This window comes from Vanessa cardui, chromosome 26 (assembly GCF_905220365.1).
Source record: "Vanessa cardui chromosome 26, ilVanCard2.1, whole genome shotgun sequence".
NCBI classification, from domain to species: domain Eukaryota; kingdom Metazoa; phylum Arthropoda; class Insecta; order Lepidoptera; family Nymphalidae; genus Vanessa; species Vanessa cardui.
In genome coordinates, this window is record NC_061148.1 from 2,390,986 (window position 1) to 2,418,016 (window position 27,031).

At 34.2% G+C, this 27,031-nt stretch overlaps 1 protein-coding gene across 1 annotated transcript in view; it reads right to left on the reverse strand.

The window, feature by feature from the left end:
• LOC124540694 (mitogen-activated protein kinase kinase kinase kinase 5) overlaps nucleotides 1-26,742 on the reverse strand; it is a 60,152-nt gene extending 33,410 nt beyond the window's left edge. The window contains exon 1 of the mRNA XM_047118366.1: nucleotides 26,497-26,742. Within this exon, the coding sequence (XP_046974322.1) occupies nucleotides 26,497-26,607 (111 nt within the window). The 5' untranslated portion in view covers nucleotides 26,608-26,742. The remainder of the gene's footprint in view (nucleotides 1-26,496) is intronic.
• Between the last annotated feature and the right edge of the window lie 289 nt (nucleotides 26,743-27,031).

Consider the following 27,031-nt stretch of genomic DNA (forward strand, 5'->3'; position numbering starts at 1 on the left):
ATAAAAATTTTAACACAAAAACTATTACTTAAACCTAAATTGTTTCCTATGTTAAATAATTCATACAATTTTTACAGTTACAGTATAGATGCAAATAATTATTATTAAAATTTAATTAAAATTTTAAATTTAACAATCTTCAAAGCTAATTTAAATTAAATTAAATCGAACTTTAAAAATAGATAGACATATTATATTGACATTGACTAATTAAAAATTAAGTAAGGCAGTAAATAATATAGTAAATTAAAAATAATAAATTCACACAATAATTCACATTAATAGATAATATTTAAAACAATACACTAAGAGATATAAGATTATGCTGATAGGTATCCTTTTTTTTTCGATGGAAAAACGCTTTACGCTCTTCCCCCACGTGATGGAGTGGGGGAGTGTGTGGGACTCCCCGGTTCCCTGGACGCCGAGTGCGCCTAAGTCCACCGGGTTTACCCACTAAAAAACCAGCGGTACCCTCTCCGTCTTTCGGCGGACGCCACGGGATCGCTTCCGCATGCTACCGTAACGCCCTGATGCTGATCAAATCAAATCAAATCAAAATAAACTTTATTCAAGTGGGCTTTTACAAGCACTTTTGAATCGTCATTTAACAATTAAGTGAAGCTACCACCGTTTCGGAAAGTAGATTCAACCGAGAAGAACCGGCAAGAACTGTCCTACATCAAATATAATAATTGTAATCCTAAAAGAGTTATTCGTATCGAATAGTCGATGTCGCTTATCACTTCCCGATATTTCAATATCGTTTTCTAAGGTGAGTTTCGAGTATATTATTGATTTGACGACCTCCATGGTCGAGTGGTGTGTACACCGGTTTTCATGGGTACGCCACTCTGAGGTCCCGGGTTCGATTCCCGGCCGAGTCGATGTAAATTACATTAGTTTTCTTCGTTGTCTTGGGTCTGGGTGTTTGTGGTACCGTCGTTACTTCTGATTTCCATAACACAAGTGCTTTAGCTACTTCAGTCAATTCAGAGTAATGTATGTGATGTTGTCTCATATTTATTATTATTGAATACCTCTATTATATTTCTTTACACGATTAAAGAAATAACCATACTATCTATATTTATTAAAAACTAGCTGTCGCCCGAGGCTTCGCTTGCGTTTCAGTGGGTTGTCATGTGTTAGGCAAAAAACGTAGCCAAGGCTAAAGGCCGGCAAAGCACCTGCAAGCCCGCTGGTGTTGCAGATGTCCATGGGCGGTGGTAGTCGCTTTCCATCAGGTGAGCCTCTTGCTCGTTTGCCACCCATGTCATAAAAAAGGCCAATGTTCTTCGTTGAAGTTCAAGTTTGCTTCACACCAAATTTCATCAAATTCGATTCATTAGTTTCTTTCACATTTATAATATTAATATAGATTAATATAGATAACATAGTTAACAAATTTAAAGATATTTGGCACAGAACGGGTGTTTTTTTTATAGCATAACTTTTAGTTAGGCAAACGGACCAGCATATGGAACGTATAAAATTTAACAATTTTTTACATCACCAATGCGCCACCAACCTTCAGAACCGATACGTCCCTTTTGCTTGTACTTACACTGGCTTATTCACCTGTCAAACTATACTAAGCAATACCAAGCAGCTTAGTGATAGTATGAAGAAGCTATGAGTGGAAGGAACGTAACCAGACAGTCTTGCACAAAGTCCTACCACGTAAAAATCACCACCTAATAGTAAGTAAGACACACTTTATACATATACTAGTAGTCGCTCGTGGTTTCCCTCGTGTTTCCCTGGTGTCAGGCAAAAAAGTATCCTATCTCCTTTCTTGGAGTTCAAGTTTGCTTCACACCAAATTTCATCAAATTCGGTTCAGCAGTTTGTGAAAGAGCGACAAACAGACAGACAGTTACAATATACACATCACACCGCCCTATCACCATGTAGAACCACTAAATTAAATTCCTACTATTCATTTCACGAGGGAACCCTAATGTATATGCTGTTTTGTTTCTTTACCACACATGCATAACAGACGCATGACTTTTTCATCTCGTTTTTGTTATCTTACAGTTATTATATCATGTTTAATTTATAACAAGTGTTTTGAGTAAGCCGTAACCGCCACTTTTTGGTTTGGATATTTAGGATCTAGCAAGGATACATAAACACAAACAGAATAATGTATTCGTACATTTTAAGTATTATTTTCAATATTCAATAAAACAATTTTCATAAATTTCGCAAAGAAACAACAAAAAATGTTACAAAATTATATTATTATAACCGAAACTATATCATATCGGTAACAAAAAAAGAACATTCGGAATCTTTACCCAAAAACAGCAGAGTACTTAGAATTACTTTTTTAAGGATAATTATTTTTTTCTATGATTATACCTAATAACAAATAATAGACTACAAAGGAAGTCAAACCTTGTCATTTTCTGTTTAACCATTTCTAAACAATATATCAATCATAACTGAAAAAATCAAACAATCGGATACCTACACTTAAATAATCTCGTATCAATAACCGTATCTGAAAACGACAAAACATTATTCACATATCCGAACATGCAGTCCAGATCCAAAACGACACATGTACAACATCCCTGACAACAATACCCTATTCTCTGATATCCTGTTATAAAGCTAGCGAATAATTTCGAAATTACGACACCGTATACGCGGATATAGGTAAGTCGCACGTCACAATACCGCCAGCGAGCTGTGAGCCTATTTCGTTCTAGACTCTTGTGTTCTCATTATGTCTAGCACTCATTACTTTAAAACTGATGCTGGATACAGAAAGCCATGTCTAGTTGTATATGTAGGTTTAAAAAAAACACGTATATTTTTTTTATACTGCGCAAAAATCATGCTTATATTTAACTATATAATATATATTAAATTCATCAACGAAATCAGACAGGGTGTCAATTCTACTAATATAAAACTGTTCTGATACGTTTCTTCCTTGGTAGTAGGGTTGTGTGCAAGCCCGCCTGGGTAGGTACCACCCACTCATCAGATATTCTACCGCTAAACAACAGTACGCAGTATTGTTGTGTTCCGGTTTGAAGGGTGAGTGAGCCAGTGTAACTAGAGGCACCAGGGACATAGCATCGTAGTTTCCAATGTTGGTGGCGCATTGAGGATGTAAGGAATAGTTAATATTTCTTACAGCGTTATTGTCTATGGGTGATGGTGACCACTTACCATCAGGTGGGCCATATGCTCGTACGCCAACCTATTCCATGAAAAAAAATCCATTAAACTTTTATTGTTTATAAAAATTATCAACAATTTAATCTTAACAGAAAACTAATTAAAAGGGTTAAGCATGACAAAGTCTTCCGGCCGCGTCTGACTGTCTGTTTGTACGCTATAAACTCCAAAACTACTAAACGGAATTTTAGGCTGTATAGACGCAGAGATTCATGAGAAAAGTTTTGGTATATAATTTATTTGGTTTTTATGTAAATAAGTTGAATCGAACGCACTGCTTATAGTAACGTGAAGTGAGATAAGATTTTAAAAACTGCAGGATTTGACGCTTGACTTAAAGGATGGCATGGATGATTTCCTACTTGCCGAGGTTTTCAACTCATTTAATTCTATAATTATATAAGTCTTAAAATCGCTGATCGATAATTTCAAGTGACGATGCCAAGTGTTTTTGTACTCGATTGTATAACTTGTAAAACCTGCTCTCTGAGAACGGCGAACACCCAGATGGACGACAAATATATCCATATATATATACGATATCAGGAATAATCCGATTCGATTTAACCGGTTTTGATGACGTCGATGAACAAAATACTCTTTCATTTATATATGTATACAGACTTTTTAAATATATATTTATATACATTTCATACTCAAAAACAATCAAAAAAGCGTCTATTTTTTTCATAAATAACTAACACTGCATATATATATATTTCGTCGATTACGAATAATTATTAACTCAGATGATTTTGTTGTATCTGTGAGGTGTGAACGCCGTGACATAAAGGGTCACGTGATCGGAATCGTTTGAAGGGACAACTGTCACATTCTATTAATTGTTTTCGAGAGCGACGAGTCGGAAGCTAAATTTTATTAAAGAGAGAGATACAGTTCGGGCCTTACAAACGGGACCGTTGGTTCACGCAACTGTGATAATTACTGCTAAAGTAATTTTGTTTTTTAAGGTATAGGTTGGCGGACGAGCATATGGGCCATCTGATGGTAAGTGGTCACCATCACCCATAGACAATGACGCTGTAGGAAATATTAACTATTCTTTACATCGTCAATGTGCCACCAACCTTGGGAACTAAGATGTTATGTCCCTTGTGTTTGTAGTTATACTGGCTCACTCACCCTTCAAACCGGAACACAACAATACTGAGTACTGCTATTTGGCGATATACCAACTTTATAATTTGATACTGCATATAACACAGGACATGTCATAATAGTCATACTGCATCGTTGTACTTATTTCCTAAGACCTACGCCCCGAAGCCTGTAACAGAATATCCTACTGATGACGAGCCTGCCACTGATATATCGCAGCCGCCGTTATTTATATGTTTTTAATTACCCAACAATTACCTAATAGCTGACCCAACAGTTATTTAGACACATACACGACTTACTTACGAGTCGTGACTGATAAAATTTATTTAAATTTTAAATTTGTTTTTTTTTTCGAACGCAGGTAAGTATTGGGCAAAGAAAACGTATTATCACGACAAATGGTTACTGAATACAATTATAATTTTATTAAAAAAAGAAGTAATCACTACATATTATATAATAAAGACCACGGCCGCGTCTTTCTGCCTGTGTGTTTGCCATAAACTCCAAAACCACTAAACAGATTTTCATGCGGTTTTCATTAATAAATAGAAGGATTCATAAAGGTTTAGTTATATAATTTATGGTTTTTTCGTAAATAAGTTGAAATAGAACGAAAAATTTTTAACATGTCGGAAGTATGTAAAAACAGTCTATTGTTTGTCTTGAAAAGTCTTCATATTTTGGTTTTCCATGGTTACTGGCCTCATCTAATAAAGATATATAAATATAAGGAACATGATATATAAATGACTTCATTTGACTGGTAAGCATCGGCATATCATCATCATATCATATGCATAAATAAGTCAGTCAGTTTACCCCAGTCACTGCTATGATTAATGGATCACCCACCATCCAATGCGAATACTGATGATTAAATGTGATTGATTGATACGAAACTGAATAATTCAAAGTACCCATGAGAACTTTATGCAAACCCGAGTTGGTAATATTCAATAAGACCAAACAGCAAATATAAGTGTCGTTGTGTTGCGTTTTAGAAGCACTCCTTGCTCCTAAAACCAAAGGGACATAAGAACTAAGTTCCCAAAATAGGCTATTTGACTGGTTTTTAAAATCCATTTTATATTATTTAGTAGAGGTTAAGGAACCCAGTAAAAGTTGATTTTTTTATTTCTAGTACATATTTGCCGAAAAATATCATATTAAATATTCCATATTTAAATAAGGCGCGAAAACGCTACTTGGACAATATGGCGCTGGAATGGGGTCGGTGACGTCACTTTGCTGTATTTTAATCTGTGGCATATATAGTAGAAAAGCTAGGTTTACAAGAAAGTGACTTCATCATAAGCCCAGCCAATCAGGAGCGTTTTGTGTCACGTGACAAACGTTTGAAAAAATGCATTTTTATTTATTGATATTTAAATAAATTGAGTATTATTTTCAAGTTTCGTTAGTGAATAACCATTTTTAAACTCATAATATACACTGATTACAATAATTCACAATTTATTTTTCGCATTGTCAAATAGCCTATTGGTGTGACATCACTACATAGTATAAAACAAAGTCTCTTTCTCTGTCCCTAAATCCCTATGTATGCTTAAATCTTTAAAACTACGCAACGGATTTTGACGCGGTTTTTTTTAATAGATAGACTGATTCTAGAGGAAGGTTTTTGTATATATAATACGTCAACAATTTAGAAAAGAAACACTGCTAATTTTAGAAGTTTGTAATGTGACGTCGTACAAAAACAAATTCTGTAGTATATTAAGAATCACTATTGCACCCGTGCAAAGCTGGGGCGGGTCGCTAGTTGATTTATGTGGCATTATTTACCTACGTGCAGTGGTGAATACAATTAGGTGGCCACTTCTAACGTAACATGTGTTTTTTCAACCGACTTCAAAATATCATCATCAGGGTTATCAATTCGTCTATATATTTTTTTATGTTTGTAACCTCAAAACTTTTCACCGGGTGAAACGATTTTGAACCAAGCTAGCCAAGAGCTGACAACGGCTCCAGATATAATAATAACAATAACTACGTTATTTAATCGTAAATCGACTTTTAAGTAGTCTAATGTTTTTCATTTCATATTTCTTAGGAGGACTATAAAAAATATTTTGACTACGCAATTATTTATGCAATTGGGTACTTTCGGTGTTTTTTTTTTATAGTATAGGTTGGCGGACGAGCATATGGGCTACCTGATGGTAAGTGGTCACCATCACCCATAGACAATGACGCTGTAAGAAATATTAACTATTTCTTACATCGTCAATGTGCCGCCAACCTTGGGAACTAAGATGTTATGTCCCTTGTGCCTGTAGTTACACTGGCTCACTCACCCTTCAGACCGGAACACAACAATAGTGATTACTGTTATTTGGCGGTAGAATAACTGATGAGTGGGTGGTACCTACTCAGACTTACAGGACAGACAGGGCTTGCACAAAGCCCTACCACCAAGTAAAACATAAACTTAAAGATTTATCAACTTTCATAATTTATGTTTGAAATTATATATAAATATAATTAAAAATTCCGATTTTGAGTCATAAAAACACACTATTACTTTATTATACTACATTAAAAAGTCGTAATTTTTAATCTACATGTCACGTGATCTACAACACGAGCCGCCATAGTGTGACGTCAGAGCGGCAAATACGGTCAGTTCAGTGTTAAAGTATTAACAGCTAAACTATATCTATCAACTTTAAGGATTTACTTTAACATTAAATTAAAAAAAAAATCAAAGTAAATTTTATTTGTACGTGTTTATTTATTAAAATGGAAACCAGATTTGTAAAAGCAGAATGCCGGTCGTATTTATGAATATCGACTGTTATTTATACAGGTGTGACGTCACCAAAATAACTGACAGCGTTTTTTGCGGGAATAAAAAGGTTTCAATTTTAATTTCATATTCGGGCAAGAAAAGGTGTTTATTTTGCTAAAATATATTTTATATTTTTTTGTGGCCTTTTATGAAAATATACAACATTTTGAAGTACTATTTTAAACACCGTAGAATACTCCCTTAGTATTTAGTGCATATTAATTTTAAAATATTGTTTTGTTTGAAGTCGGTTTTTCTTTTTGTTCAATTTTTTTTATAATTCAGGATCTTTTAACAGTTCTCCAAAAGTTAGATATTTGGGAGTACTTTAAATTCAACATTACTTTTATTGTTTCAGCCAAGCCTTATGACTTAACGAGTGCGAATGTATGTGTGAATGTATCGTTTAATAATTACTCTTGCTTTACGGTTGTCAATAAGATTAATATACAATGATCAAAAAATCAACTTCATCATGTAGTTTCCATGCCAACAACAACAATAACAACAGCCTGTAAATTTCCCACAGCTGGGCAAAGGAATCTTCTCCCATTTTGGGGAGAAGGTTTGGAACGTATTCCACCACGCTGTTCCAATGCGGGTTGGTGGAATACAAATGTGGCAGAATTTCTATGAAATTAAACACATGCAGGTTTCCCCACGATGTTTTCCTTCACCGCCGAGCAAGAGATGAATTATAAACAATTAAGAATATTCAGTGGTGTTTGCCTGGGTTTGAACCTACAGTCATCGATTAAGATGCACGTGATCTAACCACTGGGCCATCTCGGCTCGTTTTCGATGTCAAGAAGCGTGTATTTAAAAAAAAATACCTTTTTTTTAAAACGCGCCTTGAAACGAATAACTTCAAAAGCCATAAAATCTTATATATTTATAAGGAAAACTCAAAAAAACCGACGCTTAAATCCAAATATTGTTTCTGAACTCAAATTTCAGGAACATAATTTCCAGAGTGTTCTGTAAATTTAGCTTTAACGGCTTAACTAACGAACTCCTTATACCGTTCAAAATACAGTTAGCCTGTCGAATAGGCTTTTTGTCAACATTTTTAAAATCTGCTTCATTTCTTCAATTATTAAACCCACAGAAAATAAACTTTAGAAATGCTTTAGATATATTATTTAAAAAATACTGTTTGTCACCTGCGATTTGGCTCGAATTTAGGAGTTAGGGGGAAAAACCAACAGACAGACAGAGTTACTTTTACATACGTAATATTAGTATAGATACCAATTACCAAATCAAAGATGCCAATAAGTTCACCCAAAAATATATGCATTTTATTGATAGCAGAAAAGTATAGAAGTCACAAATGCCGTTTAATTCTGTCTGAATAGATAGTCTTTTCAAATTGTCGGTGTTATACGAGGCGATAATGGGATTCCAAGACCTTCGTTATAGAAAAACCTCCTTGAAATGTACAGGAATGTTATAAAGCTGACAGGTTTTCCATTAAATTAGCAATCAAAATCAAAATAAACTTTATTCAAGTTGGCTTTTACAAACACTTTTGAATCGTCATTTTACAATTAAGTGAAGCTACCATCGGTTCGGAAAGTACCGAGTAATATAGTAATACCGAGAAGAACCGGCAAGAAATTCAGTAATTACTCTTTTTTAACATTTAAAAAATACAAAATCATGTTAGTTAAATACAATTACTTAAATTACTATATCCTGCTTGGAAGTATTAACTCCACGCTTTTTATCATCTATAAAATCTTGTATCGAATAATATGCTTTTTCTACCAATGTATTTTTTACAAACGATTTGAATTTACTAAACGGCATACTTAAAAATGTCTGCGGAATTTTATTATAGAAACGGATACCTTGCCCCAAGAAGGATTTATTGACTTTGCGGGGTCGGAAACTTGGCGATTTTATAATAACTCCCAAGACGGGCTACGACCAAGCCCACCAAGAAAATACAATAGTTTTTAATAATATATAAGATGTATCAATAACCAAGAAATACAAAATATTGTGTGTATAATTTATATATAATAAATTATAAAATTAAAAAATAGTTACGATGAACAAACACTTTCACTTTTCAACACAAAATTGGACAGGGAAAACACTAAAACATGTTTGATTTTCTGTTTTGTAATCTATATTCTAAACCAATATTATATTATAACATCGAAAGTAACTCGGTCAGTCTGTCCGTGTGTCGATCTGTGTGTTGATCTTTACCGTCAAACTACTAAACCGAATTTGATGGAATTTGTTTTTGTTTTTATGGAATAGGTTGGCGGACGAGCATATGGGCCACCTGATGGTAAGTGGTCACCATCACCCATAGACAATGACGCTGTAAAAAAAATATTAACTATTCCTTACATCGTCAATGTGCCGCCAACCTTAGGAACTAAGATATTGTGTCCCTTGTGCCTGTAGTTACACTGGCTCACTCACCCTTCAAACCGGAACACAACAATACTGAGTACTGTTATTTGCCGGCAGAATAACTGGTGAGTGGGTGGTACCTACCCAGACGGACTTGCACAGAGCCCTACCACCAAGAAACCAATTTTTTGTCAAGCGATCTAGAACTCCAATGTGGACCAAACCTTAAAACGCAAGAAAACCGTGGGCTATAACTAGATTGTTTATACACAAGTCGTAAATTATAATCTAGGCCTATCATATTAACAGATTTGGAGAAAATAATTTAATTGTATAATGCTCGCGTGTCAGGCGTTATCAAAACGAAAAAAATACATACACACACACATAAGTACATACTTCATAAACAAGATTAGGTTAACATAAAAAATGTAAATAGAAAACATTTTTATGTATTTACCTCCAATGTCTGAAACGTTAATCAAAGTCGAATGAACGATTTTTTTTTTTCTTCCACCTGAATGGTCATTGGCCGGCGGCAGACGATGACGCTATAGAGGACCAATGAGCGTACAGTATTCAGACAGACTGGGATAAATTTCAAATTCAGAAAGCGGTTTATGTAAATCCCGCTTCGCTAGACGTTAATTAGAATATAACCATTTTTTTTTTAACTTAAATGAACGTAAATTAATAATCATTCGTATGATATCATTATTTTATTTAAATCTAAGAAAAGGCCTTTAAAAAATCTTAAAAACTATTAGACCAATGTCCAATATACCTAATTTAGCAGTAAGTACTAGATTTATACTAGAATCAGTAACTGTTTGACTGTGTCATATTTTCACGCTGTATCGATTAAAATGAAATAAGCTACAGTGATAGTATGTTTGCGACATAAGATGAGCGAAGAATACAGGTGACTTTTTTAATACTTAAACCGCTTAAATCAGCGAGAAGCTTAAATCGCCCTACACATATTGTCCCGTGGAACAATATACTTAGGTAACCTAGGTTACTTTTATTTTTAATTCAAACCTCGAGGTGGTAAAATGGGGGTGACAATGTGCTATAGGTAAAAATTTATAAATTTCGCGCGGAAAAAGCCGCAGTTTCATCTACTTATACAAAAACCTGCTCTTCGCAGTTTCACTCGCTATAAATTTAGACCATTGAATGTTACACGCGTGAATATTAATGTTTTTTTGTTTTAAAAAATAATGTGTTCGGTATACAGACGGCCAAATTATGTATTACGGCATAATTATCACCCGATGATAAGTTGTCATTTCTGTCTTTAGACATTGGCGAAATAAACATTAACAATTTCTTACGTAATCAATGTCTAACGTAGGGAGCTGAGATGTGTATGTGTTTCTATAGCAATAATACTATTCGACGATAGAATATATGAGAGGTGGTAGTACCCACTCATATGGGTTTGAACAAAGCCCTACCACCAAGTAAAACATAGCAAAGTTGTGTCATAAATATATGCCATAAAGACCAATATATCTTCATAACTTGGACCAGTACTTGTTGTATTAAAAGATGTTTGATGCATAAAAGATGAGGATGCGGCGTGCGCGAAGCCATTATATTATGTGCGTTGGGCTGACTGGGGCTGGCGGGAGATACTTATATTACTATGCAATAAACTGCCCATTAATCGCCGATCATTCATCTATATTTATTGAATAGAGTATAGTTAAAAAATGGTTATTGGAGGCTAACGTAACTATTAATGCTGTATATACCTATTAAGTGTTTGAAGTTGTATCTGTCATTTTTCTGTATTCTTGTTTTAAGTGTTATACTTCAAATACTGTGGTGTATCGATTAAATAAATAAATAAATATTTAAATTATAAATGTGAAAGCAATTCTATCTGTCTGTCGCTCTTTCACTACCTAAACCAATGAACCGAATTTGACGAAATTTGCTATGAAGCAAACTTGAATTTCAAGGAAGGACAATGGCTACTTTTTTTGCCTAAACATGACAACAAGCCCTTAAAACGCGAGCAGAGCCGCGGACCACAACTAGTTCATAAAAAAGTACCTTGAAAAAAAAAAAAACTTATTGCTGATGTGTTGTCTACAAAGACTGTTGTAGATATTTCTGACCAACAAATGTAGGTTTCCTCACGATGAACTCATCGATGCGTGCGCGTATGAACTTACAACCTTCGACTAAGATTAATTACCGACGCTATCAACGGAAACTAGTCAATATGGACTAGATATCAGTACTCGAGTATGTGCGAAATCACAGGCGTACTTTATATTACAACATTCTCCTAATCACATTGGATACTAACACCGCCAGAGAGACCGTGCTATCTCTAAGGCACTCGTATCAACATTGCCAGCTTCCAGGTCTACAGAATTATAATTCAGCCACTAGAATCATAGAATCGGCAGGATCGCCTGTGAAGGGTGGATGAGGGAAACAGAGGGCCGAGAAGCGTGGCGCTCTTTGGAGGAGGCCTAAGTTCAGCAGTGGACTGCAAAAGGCTGATGATACACTAGACCAACTCAAACTGGTATAGTTCTATATCTATACATGTAATAAAATTGAAGTCTGTTTGTAAGATTAAAATAAAATACTTTTTAGCAAAAAAAAATTTTTTTTACAATCTTTGTCTGCCTGTTTGTTTCGCCTAATCTTTGTAACGGCTGCACCGATTTTGACGGGAATTTCACTGATAGATAGCTTATGAAATAAGGAAAAACTTACGCTACAACAATAACTTTATTGTTAAATTCAAACGCGTACAGTTACGGGCACAGCTAGAGTGATATCATAAAAGTGAACGTGTGCGAAGTTATGATAATGACTTAAAATCAGACGAGTAATTACAACGCTTCGAGAATCCAGCACGCTACCTCAGACGGTCGTCGAACCTGCACTTGTCTCGACGTGTTACATACTCGTTTCGACGTTGACTGATCCTCAGATGAAAGTTAATTGTTAATCGTATTTATTAATTAATGTAATTGATTTTGTTTGAGTTTTCTAAGATGTTATTTATGCTCTTGTGTTTGATTTAGTATTAAACACATACTTTTTTAATTATATAAATGACTAGTTGCGTCCCGCGGCTTCGCTCGTATTAGTGAGTTGATTATCATGTGTTTAGCAAAAAAGTAGCCTATCTCCTTCTTTGAAGTTCAAGGTTTCTTCATACCAAATTTCGTCAAATTCGGTTCATTGGTTTGCATTGAAAGATAGATAGACAGACAGAGTTACTTTCACATTTATAATATTGCTATTAATTAACTTTTTTAAATAAAATTATAATTGTATTCATCAACCGTTTGTCGTAATAATACGTTTCCTTTACCTAATTCTTAACTACGTTCTAAAAAAAAACAATATTAAATTTAAATAAATAAACATTTTATCAGTCACGACTCGTAAGTTAGTCATGTATGTGTCTAAATAACTGTTGGGTCAGCCATTAGGTAATTGTTGGGTGATTAAAACAAATACATATAAATAAATAAGAAAAAAATGCTTTGCCATACTTATCGAGTCTTACTTTTGCTGAAATTGGCTCTATCATTTCATTTAGAACTTAATTTAATGAATGATAGCATCTCAAATGTTTTTTTTTTTTAATTTTTTGCTTTTTAAACTGCGTACGACCATTCGTCAGGGTTTGTCAAACCATCAAACATTCATATCTTGCTAATCAGATACGCCACGATTAAAATAATTTGTAATTGTGTTTATGACACATAGAGGTCAAATATGACTAAAATTAGAGATATGAAAATCTTTTTTCTTCTGCTTCTCTTGCAATGTACCATTTGTAACGAAATAAACATTGAAAAAGAAGACTAGAAGAGAAATCAGACTATTTTCAGCGACTTGATACTTATTGAAGGTTTAAACCCAACTTCATCATGTAGTTTTTATATCACCCTGCTCGCTCTTATCATAAAAATTCACTCTCACTTGCCATAACGCGCCCGATTCCTACTTTACCAATTAAATCTTTACAAGGAGACACATTTTATTAAATATAAAACATTTATTATGATCATATAAATAATATTGCATCAATTGACCTAATGAACAGGGTCTAAGTTTTTAGGCACCACTCCCTGCCAATAAATAATACTTAGCTTAAGACTTACTTTTGTACTCTATGGTACACTAACCAGGCAAGTCTTTGAGGTAGATTCGCTCGCATTTTGGTGGTTAGTACCCAATTTTCAAGCTTGGAATTCAAGCTTAATTCATACAATAAATAATCATGAAACTCAGTTCAGTAATTTGAATGTGGAATAAGAGTGACGAATATTTTTTTTTCCAGTTCTTCTCGGTAGAATTTACATTCTGAACCGGTGGTAGCTTCTTTTAGAATAGAGAAATGATTCAAAAGCGCTTATAAAAGCCTAGTTGAAAAAGTATATTTTTATTTGATTTGCTTTGACCATAACAGTGCAACAGGCATAAACGCAGAGCTATTATCGCATTTATAATATTAGTATGTATATTTAATAACTTATTTTAGTACAAAACTCATGTAAAACAAACACAATTCCATCGCAGTTAAAAATAACGACAAAGAATAGTCGATAGTTAATTATTTGCTTACAAAAGGAAATAATCCACTTATTAACACTCTAGTGGATATAATCCAATGTCAATAGCCGTCTGAGTGCAGCGGTTGCATTGTCGAGCCTCGGCGAAGGTCAAGGTTCGCGGCCGTGACGGGATTCCGAAACGCTAGTAATGCTGACTGCCTTTATATGTATTTTTTATTATTCAGTTGACTAAACAATGTTTCATACATTAAATATAAATATGAGACAACATCACATACATTACTCTGGTCCCAATATAAGTAGCTGAAACACTTGTGTTATGTAAAATCAGAAGCAACGATACCACAAACACCCAGACCCAAGACAACTTAGAAAACTAATGGTAATCTACATCGACTCGGCCGGGAATCGAACCCGGAACCTCAGAGTGGCGTACCCATGAAAACCGGTGTACACACCACTCGACCATGGAGGTCGTCGTCGTCGTACATTGGTTAGTTGGACATTTCAACTTCAAGGGAGAAAAGTTGTAAGGATACCTTTTATATGAATTTTATGCTTAAGATGTTAGTTAGTCACTGTTAGTAGTAGAATATACATCGGGAACCATTCAAAATGAGTTACTCGTACTTGTTAGATTACTAGAGTAAGTATATTTTGATTTTACTTGATTTGTAGTAACAGACTGTAAATATCCCACTGCTGGGCTAAGGCCTAATCTCCTTTTGAGGAGAAGGTTAGGAGCATATTCCACCGCGCTGCTCCAGTGCAGATTGGTAGATTCACACGTGGCCGATTTTCTTTAAAATAAGGCACATACAGATTTCCCCACGATATTTTCCTTCACTGCTGAGCTTGAAACGAATTAGAAATACAAATTAGGCACATGAAAATTCAATGGTACTTGTCTGGGTGCCCTGCGCTCTAACCACTGGGCTATATCGGCTTATTTGATTTGATTTAGGAGTATTTCAATTTATTTACCAGTTCTGTTACCTGAACTTGGCTGACATGCTACCGTGTCTAGATGATATTGTACCAATACTGTTAATTTTTTAAATAGGTCAGACACAATCATACAAACAATTCACTAGTCAGTTGCTCTTTCTGCAACCGCGATATTATCAAAACAAAACTGCGCAGGAGTTTTTACCATACATGTGTGTGCACACAGGTGTATGGTACCCTTACTCTCATTAACGTATCGTAATCTGACACGAACGGATAGAGTTCGGGTGCACAATTACGTGTTACGCAAGGCAATGGAGTCTAAATACTGTCAATTTCTAAACTACTAACTGCGACTCAAAATGAAATGAAAATAAACACAATTTAGATTAAAATATGGGCTTATGGGCCATTTCGGTTACCTTATTAATATAAGGATCATTGTGGATTCGAAAAAATATCGCCTTGTAAAACAGCTGTTAACCAAAATTCACAACGAAAATTATGTGGATATAAGTAGTTAGATTTATATACTGAGCCGAGATGGCCCAGAGGTTAGAACGCGTGCATCGATGATTGCGAGAAATTTACCAGGCCGTCACTTTACTTACTTTACTTTTACGTTAGGATTATGTTATAATCGTAAATCGAATTTTAAGTAGTCTAACATTTTTCATTTCACTTTACTGGGACTCTAAAAAATATGTTGAATATGCAATTTTTTTACTACTTTTTAGTGCAAATTTATTTGTTGTGAAATAGTGTTTTGTTTGAAGTCGGTTTTTCTTTTTGTTAAAATTAATACAATTTGCTAAAAGTTCAAGTATTTTGTGCGTTACTAACAGTTGATGACTGTATTTTTTTAAATGTTGAAAAAGAGTAACTACTGAGTTTCTTCCCGGTTCTTCTCGGTAGAATCTACATTCCGAACCGATGGTAGCTTCACTTAATTGTTATATGACGATTCAAAAGTGCTTGAAAAAGCCCACTTGAATAAAGTATATTTTGATTTTGATTAATATATCTTTATTTATAATATATTATATATTATAAATAAAGATATATTAACTATTCTACTTTACAATGTGTGAATTCCATAATAGCTTTTTGTTTTTGTTTCTCGTTCGGAAAAACGCATTACGCGCTTCCCCCACGTGATGGAAAGTGAGGGGGGGGGGGGGTGTACTTCCCGGAACCCTGGATGCCGAGTGCGCCCAAGGTTTACCCACTAAAAAAACGGTACCATCTCCGTCTTTCGGAGGAAGCCACGGGATCGCTTAAGTATGCTACCGTGACGTATTCCATAATAGCTGCACCGACGTTCGAAACGCCAAGTTTTCGCAAATCATAATGAATATCACAGATTATTCAAGCTATCGACCAATCATATCACGTCAATTTGCTTTCAAATGTTATTTATTAGACTTTTCTTCGCTTATGATTGGCTATTGATGTTTATAACTTAAAGCGCATAAGCAATCCATCCGAACATGAGCACTAAAACAAAAATTACGTCTGAAACAAAACGGCACGGTTGACCTGGTTACGCTGAATCTAGATCATAGTATTTCGAAGCCAAAAAACGAACGTAAATGCTAAAATCTTATATAAGTACTGAATGTATTGTATCTAATTATCAAACAGAACGAGGAATACTTCGAATGGAAATGATAACGACCTCCCAAGTAATTCATACATATAATAAAATTTGAGGGTCTGTTTGTAACATTAAAATACTTAATACATGTGAATACACGGTACATATACCAGAACTGCATTTTTTACAATTTTTGGCTGTCTGTTTGTTCCGGCTAATCTCTGGAACGGTTGGACCGATTTTAACGAGACATTCACTGGAAGATAGCTGATGTAATAAGGAGTAACATAGGCTTTTATTTTATAATTGTATATGCGAGTCACGCTGCAATTTCCAAATACTATCCAGTAACGCGCGCGGCCCTCGCGCATGTCATCACTCCATTTATGTCAGATGCCTTCCACCAACGACTTTATATCACAAAAACTGCTTAATACAAAATTAATAAGTTATTATCGCTCGTAGTAACGGACCACAGCTAGTATAATATTATAAATATCAATCTACAAAAAACACAATATGTTTTAACGATTCTGTATTTTTCAAACTAATTGACATATCAGTATTGATAGGATTTAGATGGTGTTATGACTTCTCGAAACTCGTCATATATTCTACCGCCAAACAGAAATACTAAGTATTATAATTATGCTCTGGTCTGATGGGTGACACATCTAAGTTCGAAGAAAGATGCTGATGTTAATATGTTTAAAGATAACATTTTTATTGGGGCGGTTGTGACCGCAAATCATCAGTGGACGCTTTCGTCTACCTATTTAGAGTATATCTGCAGAATTTATACATTAAAATATCCATTATTCGTAGCTTTCTGATCGGTTGACAATTCTTCTAGACGTTTGCAAGACGAAATGTTTCTCTTATGTGCGCAGTTAACTCTTCTCGGTAGAATCTACTTTCCATAGCGGTGGTAGCTTCTAAATATTTTTTTAAATAAAACTATTTATAACGGATGAATCGCGTATATTAATTATTTTTAAACATCCCGACGTTTCGAGCACTTTGCAGTGTTCGTGGTCACGGGCAGACTAAGATGACATTTGTCTATTTGAAGAACAAAGGAAATATTATTAACAACTACCGCCAACGATTTCTCAATTGATATCTTGAGTAACGTTCCGGTTGCACGCCGTAAAGCCGTAAAGCCGTATCAAGCCACCCACAGTTGAGCGACAACCTGCATTTCTACCATATGTGAAGGGAGTTACAGACAGGATTGGCAACATCTTGAAGCGAGCTTCAATTAAAACCGTTTACAAGCCTCATAAGAAAGTGAGCCAGTTCTTGAGACCTATCAAGAGTAATATTCCTTTACAAACTGCAGGAGTATATAAACTCGAATGTGAGTGTGGTTTATCTTACATAGGCCAAACAAAGAGAAGTATCGGTACCAGGGTCAAGGAACATATAGGAGATGTCAAAAATAGGCGTTCTTCTAAGTCTGCAGTCTGTGAACATGCTCTGGATAAACCTAACCATTTTATCCGATTTGATAAACCACAGATCCTCGCTAGAGAACACAAATTCATTCCTAGAATGATACGCGAGGCTATTGAAATTCAAAAACATCCGAACTTCAATAGAGAAGATGGTTGGAGACTTTCTAACACCTGGGATCCACTTATTAAAAATTTAAAATCCCAAATCCAACAGACTGCAAGACCTAAAGATACAGTTAGTGCCTTCTGCGTGCAACCGGAACGTTACTCAAGATATCAATTGAGAAATCGTTGGCGGTAGTTGTTAATAATATTTCCTTTGTTCTTCAAATAGACAAATGTCATCTTAGTCTGCCCGTGACCACGAACACTGCAAAGTGCTCGAAACGTCGGGATGTTTAAAAATAATTAATATACGCGATTCATCCGTTATAAATAGTTTTATTTAAATGTGTAATCATCGCGAAAATTTAAGACAACATTAGGTGGTAGCTTCACTTAATTGTTAAATAAAATTCAAAAGTGCTTGTAAAAGTCCACTTGAATAAAGTTTATTTTGATTTTGAACATAACATCCGTTCGTAAGTATATCAAATCAAATTGCTTTATTCAACATTTTTATATTCAAGAAAATACTGGCGAGCTGGCGAAAGAAACTCAGCGGGTATTTTGTGTAAATTTTTAACAGTACATATATTTGATATCCAAGCGGTTTTTAAGTTCCCAAGGTACACTAACATGAACTAACTAATTATACAATTACCTCTTGCACACAAGCGAATAAATATCATGCCATTTCTAACAAACTCGCTGGTCTATGGTATTTACATTGAGATGAACGCAACGATGATTCAAACGTGACGCATTGGTCCGTTGTCTCGGTTCTGACCACAAACAATGATGAAAATCATACCATTTTAAAGTTAAACCCACACCATACACTCGTGACCATGACACGTGGGTCCGTTCATTATTTTTATTACGATACTTAAAATGTTAATCAAACGAGTTATTGCTGACACTATACAAATGAAGTTAGACTGGACTAATACCGGTGAGGTTGAAAATTTCACATTTCACCTTTACCATCGTAATTGATGGCCAAACATCATATTCCCGAACAAGGTATCCCATAATGGTATCAAGTTTTAAGCTGGTATGCATTCTTATCACAAGTGCCTCGAACAAGTGTCTGAGGTCTGAGGTCATTAAAGAAATTAACAAGGCATGATACAAGTGATAGGTCACTCATGGAAAATCATGAAAAACTGTCGGAAACAATTGAGACAGATTATCACCCTGCAATGCAAAATGCAATACCAGAATAAAAACATTATTATTAATCTTTCATGAAATGGAGATGGAGAGCTGAGAAGGCCCAGTGGTTAAAAGGCGTGAATCTTAACCTATGATTACGGGTTCAATCCCAGGCAAGCACCGCTGAATATTCATGTGCTTAATTTGTGTCTATTATTCATCTTGTGCTCGGCGATGAAACAAAACATCGTGAGGAAACCTGCATGTGTCTAATTTCATCGAAATTCTGCCACATGTGCATTCTACCAACCCGCATTAGAATAGAAGAGGAGGCCTTAGCCTAGCAGTGGCTAATTTCCAGGCTGTCACTTTACCTTACCTAATCTTTCACGGTTAAAACGAATAATGCTCATCATTTACGACTTTCGTCCATCTTGAAAACAAATGATAAGATTCTCCTTAAGCCACTTATCTGCCTTGTAATCCTATAGGCGAGTGATTATGTTCTCATCTATACTAATATGATATAGTGGGAACATTGTTTGTTTGTATGTAGGATATAATGTCCAGAACTATCGAAAATTTATAAAAAAAAAACTCTGGCTGAAGGCTACATTATTCTAGAGGGTGGGTTTTTTTTTATCCTCCTACCTTTATCACAATATTATTTGGGGTCGGCGCAGCATGTCTTCTTTCCTACTTCTCTGACAGACGTCATCTCACAAGTAACATTCTTTCTAACCATATCCTCTATAAACATAATTATGTATAATAAACAGCACTCGAAAAATTATACGAAAGTGCTACAAAGTAAAAACTATCACTTGTTTGAAAAAGAACGAGATCCAGCGGAAAAGCCACCGTTTCTTTTCAATTGAGAGTATTTTCTTATTAGTATCAATAAGATCGTATAATGCTTGTTCATTGAAAAAAGTGTCAATGATTTTCTTACTTAAATTTATAATTATTATATCTTTACTAATATTATAAAGGCTTAAGTAACTCTGTATATTTGTTAAACGCGATTAAAGCCAATACATTGAACAGAATTCGTTGAAATTTTGACAACTACACAACTAACAACCGTCCCCTTAATCACGATAGATAGTACACTCGATAACTAGTGTTTAATAAAGATATTTAAAATTTGGGTTTGGAACATATTCCACCACGCTGTTCCAAAGCGGTTTGATGGAATACACATGTGGCAGAATTTCTATGAAATTTAACTCATGTAGGTTTCCTCGTCGTGATTAACACGATAGATAGCATACTCGATAACTAGTCTTTAATACACAAATTTACAATTTGACATATATTATAAATAGCGTTTTTTTTTTAATTTTATCACAGCTGACAGCTTTTTTTTTTATTATTATTCTTTATTGCACAGATCAATCTTGTACAAAGGGCGGACTTAACGCTATTACAGCATTTTCTGCCAGCTTTCTAAATAACAAGACTGTAGGCGATCAGATTTGCGAGGTATTTGTGACGTCGTTAACGTGTATAAACTAAAATTATGTAACGTTTTGCATATATAGTATCTGTATAATATACCAATCGAAGGAGGAATAAAGATGAACAAAACTTAAACTCAGGTCTTCCATGCAATTTGATAATTGCGAAGCTATATTGAGAACTACTAATACTTAGTTGTTGAAAACTACATCTTTATTAATAAACAACAGACTATCCTAATAAGATATTTCCTTATATGAAAGTAAAGTAACAGCCTGTAAATTTCCGACTACTGGGATAAGGCCTCCTCCTCCATCAAGGAGAGGGTTTGGAACACCACACTGTTCCATTGCGGTTTGATGGAATACACATGTGACATAATTTCTATGAAATTTAACACATGTAGGTTTCCTCAGGAGGTTTTCCTTCGCCGCCGAGCACGAGATGAATTATGAACACAAATTAAGCACATATATATAGTGGTTCTTGCCTGGGTTTGAACTCGCAATCATCGATTGAGATGCACGCGTTCTAATCACCGGGCCATCTCAGCTCGTTTTTCACTTACATACAATTTAATTTAATTTCCAAAGTTCCGATGCCAATTTTATCGACGTTCAAAACACTTTTCTTTCGCAAATCCATAGTGAATATCATACGCATGTATTCGATGTCAAAACTTTTATCCTCTTATGGTTGGGATAGAAAATAATTATTTATATCTTTTTATATATTGTTTTCATTTTCTTAAGTATAATAATTTTGTTTCTTAATAATTTTGTAAGATCATGTACAATGCTCTTCAAAACAGATACTTGGTCTATTTCAACCGAGGCGCACAAAGGGCGTAATAACTAAGTAACATTTGTTAGATATACTTATTTATATAGTTTAATTAATTATAATTATATATTTAATAAACTCATATATACTTTTTTATTGTATCCGATTTAATATAAGTGTAATCGATTTCAGAAAGTTTTGTCATTGTATGGCTTTAAAAATAATACAAGATGCTTTCCCGCGCAAAATGGCGAAAAAAAAAAAACAGTCGCTCATCTTATGTGAATAAGAGATTTTTTTCGATTTAGTTTTAATTTAACTTCAGGACTATATAATATTTATAAAATAAATAATAAAAAAACAATAGCATAAAGTTTACCTATATAACGTTCTCCTCTGAATTGCCGAATAAACATCTTTTTGCGACATTGAGATTGTTAGTTCATTTTTTTAAACAGTTCTGATTACTGGTCTACGAGACACGCCTTTCATCATTTAAGAAATTAAAATTTTTACATAACAACGCGCACACAAGTTATATTATTTGAAACAATTACATAAGATTGCAATATCGTGATTTAGTCGTATAAATAAAAATCCTTGACTTTGTAATTAAATCGCATGTTATAATGAACATAGGTGTTGGTGACGCTTTTCAATATAATCTATGGGAAGTCAGTTGAGCGAACGGTAATTATCTGATGGTAAATTGTCATCATTGACCATAGACAATAGTAGAGTAAGAAACTAATATATTCCGAAGGTTGGAGATACATTGGCGATGTCGGGATTGGTTGAATTTCTGACAGTACCAATATCTATGGCCAGAGGTGACTTACTATCAGGTCACTCAATTACCAGTGAGCCCAACTATGCCATAGACATAATAGAGAAGAATAAAATATCCAATGGCTTTATGCGTTGCTCGTAAAGTCGTTGGTATTGCGGCGGGTGTCTCTCTGGTGATATGCCGTCTACTATCGTATCGAATCTTCGTCCCGTCAGAATACGCGTCTTAAATACTAACGCATTCACTGTAATATCTACGAAACACAATTGGTCCATGAGATACAGGAGCCTGGTCTGAGCGGTCAGGAGAAAATTATACATTAAAAAAATACTTTGAAGTTTTTAAATCGATATTGTGTCATATGCAGAAATAGGTTATGTATCTTTCTGTTATGATTATTACCAGAAATTATTATAACGTAAAGTTTTTTCTCAACCGACAATCATGAAATTTGACATACACACATTCATCGAGCTGGAAGCTCAATTGATGGAAAGTGACTACGACCGCTCTAGGGCATCTGCAACACCGGGGGGCTTGCAGGTGCTTTGCCGGCCTTTGAGGAATATGTACGCTCGTTTCTCGAAGATTTCCAAATCATATCGATTCGAAAAAACCGCTGACGAAATCTTGTACTAGACAGAAAAAATCGCGCTTTTGTCGATTTTCGAACATAAAGGTGGTACGAATGAAACTTTGAATTCTGACGCGATATCCTAAGACGAAGTTAAGCAACCGCTGAATATTAACTTGGTGGTAGGGCTTTCTGTGAGCCCACCTGGGTAGGTACCACCCACTCATCAGATAGTCTACCGCTAAACTACAATACGCTGTATCCAATTCCGGTTTGAAGTGTGAGTGAGCCAGTGTAACTACAGGCACATGGGATTTGACGCATTGACGATGCAAGGAATAGTTAATATTTCTATGGACGATGGTGAGCACTTACCATCAGGTGGCCCATGTGCTCATCCGCCAACCTACTCCATTAAAAAACTGTGAAAAACACAGTAGAAGATGCAGAGTGATCCAAGATCGTTACACAAAGCCAAGCAAGTCGGAAATGATCGATATTACGAGCTGCTGTGCTTTGAATACGGTCAAACGGAATAAGCTGGTACTTTGCAGCTCCGCCCCATAGATAAGCAGTACTACATGTGAAGCCAAACTTGCGTGTAATATTGTAGTTTTAGATGATGGGCTTTCTTCTTTCTTTCCCGAGCAAGACCTTAAGATGCTTATTTGACTTTATCTTCCAAATGACCGCGGAACTGAACGAGATTTGATAAATCGACGCCGAGTTTCGACACTAGCTGTGTCAGATTGCTGCCGCATACGACAAATGGTGACTTTCTAGCGTTTAGCGAGCAAAGTTGTGTCTTTGTGATGGTCAAATTTGTTTAACAAAAAATTGGTTTCTGACACAAGTTTATTCCGGTTTTCATTAAATGCTTCCGATAAAAATTAGCGCGGCTGCTGTTTATGGTTTCTACGGTACTGTCATGTAAATAAGAATAATGCTGATTTACAACCAGTCGTGGGTGTGCAAAAGAAACAGTGCAAGTGATAGTATGCAGCCTTGTAGAACACCAGAATTGACGAATTTAAAGAGTGCACTCTCTATAACAACCTTGTTTCTCCTATCTGTCAAAAAGCCGGTGATCCAGTTGCATAATTTCCCGGTAAGCCCATAGGATGGAAGCTTCACAAGAAGCACATTTTACATTACACAAAATATATTATATATATGGTATATCAGTAATTTCAACACAATATATTACAAAGAGTCCAATAAATTACAGTTGGTTATTATTAATTGAATGTAAGAAATATGTATGAATTTATTGTTACATTCACGAAACAATATAGAAACAGCTGTTATATTAAACACAGCTGAGTCATCGACTTATGTATATTTAAAACTTTAAATAGAATGTGGTTATATTAAACAAAATTACATTTAATAGTGACTATTCCGTTAGTAATATAATTGCATAATTAAGTAACTTACATATATTGCATTAAAATAGTTACTGAATGCAATAATTTTCATAAGCATTCTTATTAGCATTTTAAAACAATGGCCTAGTTTTGTTAGACTGTAAATACTATAGAGTATAGTTATATACTTAGGTACTGTAGAAAATATTATAGAGTATACATTTAATTATGTAATTTTTCATATCATTTGTAGAACTGTGGCTTAGATGTTATTTATGTTTTTTTGTGTATACTGTATATCATGATATCAACATTGTAGTTACTATTTTAGCAAAATACAACAATTAAATAATTAGATAAATTGATCAGTTTTGTTTTATCCAGTGTTTAAGGTACAAGTGAGTATCCTCTGCTACTTATTAGAGGCACAAGGGACCGATCATCTAAGTTGCCCAGGTTCGTGAAGCATTGGTGATATAATTAATTTATGTTATAGTTTCTTATCATATGGTATAGAAAAAAAACTTACTAAGACATACATGGGGTTAAATTCTGTCCTATATGTTTAAAACTTATAACTAATATTTATTGAAATAGTGTACATTGGAAGGATACATATCATTTAAAGAGCAAGTACTTACTCGAACCCATCAATGTATGGGTTGTAACATGAGTTTCTATTACGGATATGACAGAAAATGGTACCGTAAATTTAAATATGATGTATTTTTAAACAAATTTTGAATTATTGATGCTATCATAGAATCAGTAGGTGTTATGGTAGAAGTCATTGTGTATCTATTTGAGATCATTCATATAGATCAATACATCTGAGACACCACAGCATATGGCTAGGAAAATATAATAACTGTATATTACACCTTTTTCTAACTCTGTAACTACTACCAATGTAATGTAACAAAAAGAAAGATAAAAGTCATTTAACAGACATTTTAAATCAACAAACTTCATTTAGAAATAGTTAACTTTTAAATAATCCCACCCCAGTAAAATAGTGTAAATAAAGTATATTGTTACTGTAAAATTTACTTCACAGATTAATTGATCTAAATTAAACAATAAATAACACTAATTGTATTTATTTAATTAATTAATTGTAACACTAGCAGACAGTTTGGCAATCACCCTTGATAATACAATGCTTGGATTATTCATAAATATTATTGAAATATATACATCAAGAAAAATCCCAGAAAAAACCAATTAGTATGCAATAAAACTGCATTTTGTAATGATGATAGGTGTTGTATATACATTTCACTGTTTAAGATTGTATTTTTAATCTGTGTTATGTGGAGTACATGAGTATAACTAACATGTATACATATTTTTTCCAATTCAAATTTAGAATTGATGCAAATGATCAAAAATTAAAACCTAATTGAATCAATTGTTTAAACCAAAAAAAAAACATTTATTCAGAGTTACTTATATAGTGATATGTTTAGCTTGCATTTCAATTGCTTATTATGTAATTCCTGTCCTAATTTCATATCAGTGTGTTGTATGAAATATGATATCTTTGCACAATTTCCTATTCAATCTACACTTGCTATTAGTACAAATGTATATTTAAATTATTTTACATTTCAAATTTTTTGACTTAGTTTTTTTAATGTATAATAATTATAAGTAGTAGTACAATAAAAATAATCGCATTTTTTTAATAGTTGGGCGTGTTTACTTGATTATAATTGATGTATAAAAAATTAATGAGATACAGAGATAGTAAAAGAAAGATGTTTTCCTGTCAAAGAATAAATTTTGTATCTTATCATCAGCACTCCTTCAAGGACAATAACGGGTAATTAACGATGCAATACGTATTCGAGAAAAAAAAAACAAAATCGAGACAAAGCAATATCGAATTATTAATGTTAAATGGGTGTGTACTTATTCATTTTAATTAACTCATTTTACATTCAAGGCCGCGGCAATCGCGTGCTGTTTATTAAAAATATGCCCACTATAAAATACTTCATGCCAATTTCATACAAAATTCAATGCAGCGACAAATGACATCGAGCACCAAATATCGTATGCGAATAACGATCCACAAACCGTTACGAATCGCTCATAAGCACGGTGAATCATTCGCGAACCGAAATAATTGGTTACAAACAACCTGATGATGAGAAAAAATAGAGTTTAGAAAGGTCCCCTACCTTGTACACATCTCCGTAAGTGCCCGAACCGATCCTCTGTATGAGCTCGTACTCATCTTGAGGATTCCTACGCGATATATCCGAGCTTAAAACACCACCACTATGCGCCATAATCACTAGCGTACACTAATCTAACATTTATTTACACTTTCATCTCATTATTCACATAATTGTAACACAAAAACGTCGACAAATTAATTATTTTTTACACACAAACTAGACATCTCCGTCTGACGTCTGACACCACAGAATAAATAATGTCAAATCTCCTCACATTTACGATCTATGATAAAGTTGCCAGTACCAATATTCTGAAAAAGTAAGTTATTTTTTTTACATTCGATATTGAATAAATTAGTTAGTATACTTGATTTTTTAGTGAAGATTACGATTTAATCTAAAATGGAATTAAATATTAACACTTTAACGTTTGTAGCTTATATTTAGTTTTATATACTGCGAACATACAAAATGATTACTAAGGTAAAAAAAAATAGGGTTATTAAAAGATTATTTTCATATCATATAAGTGATC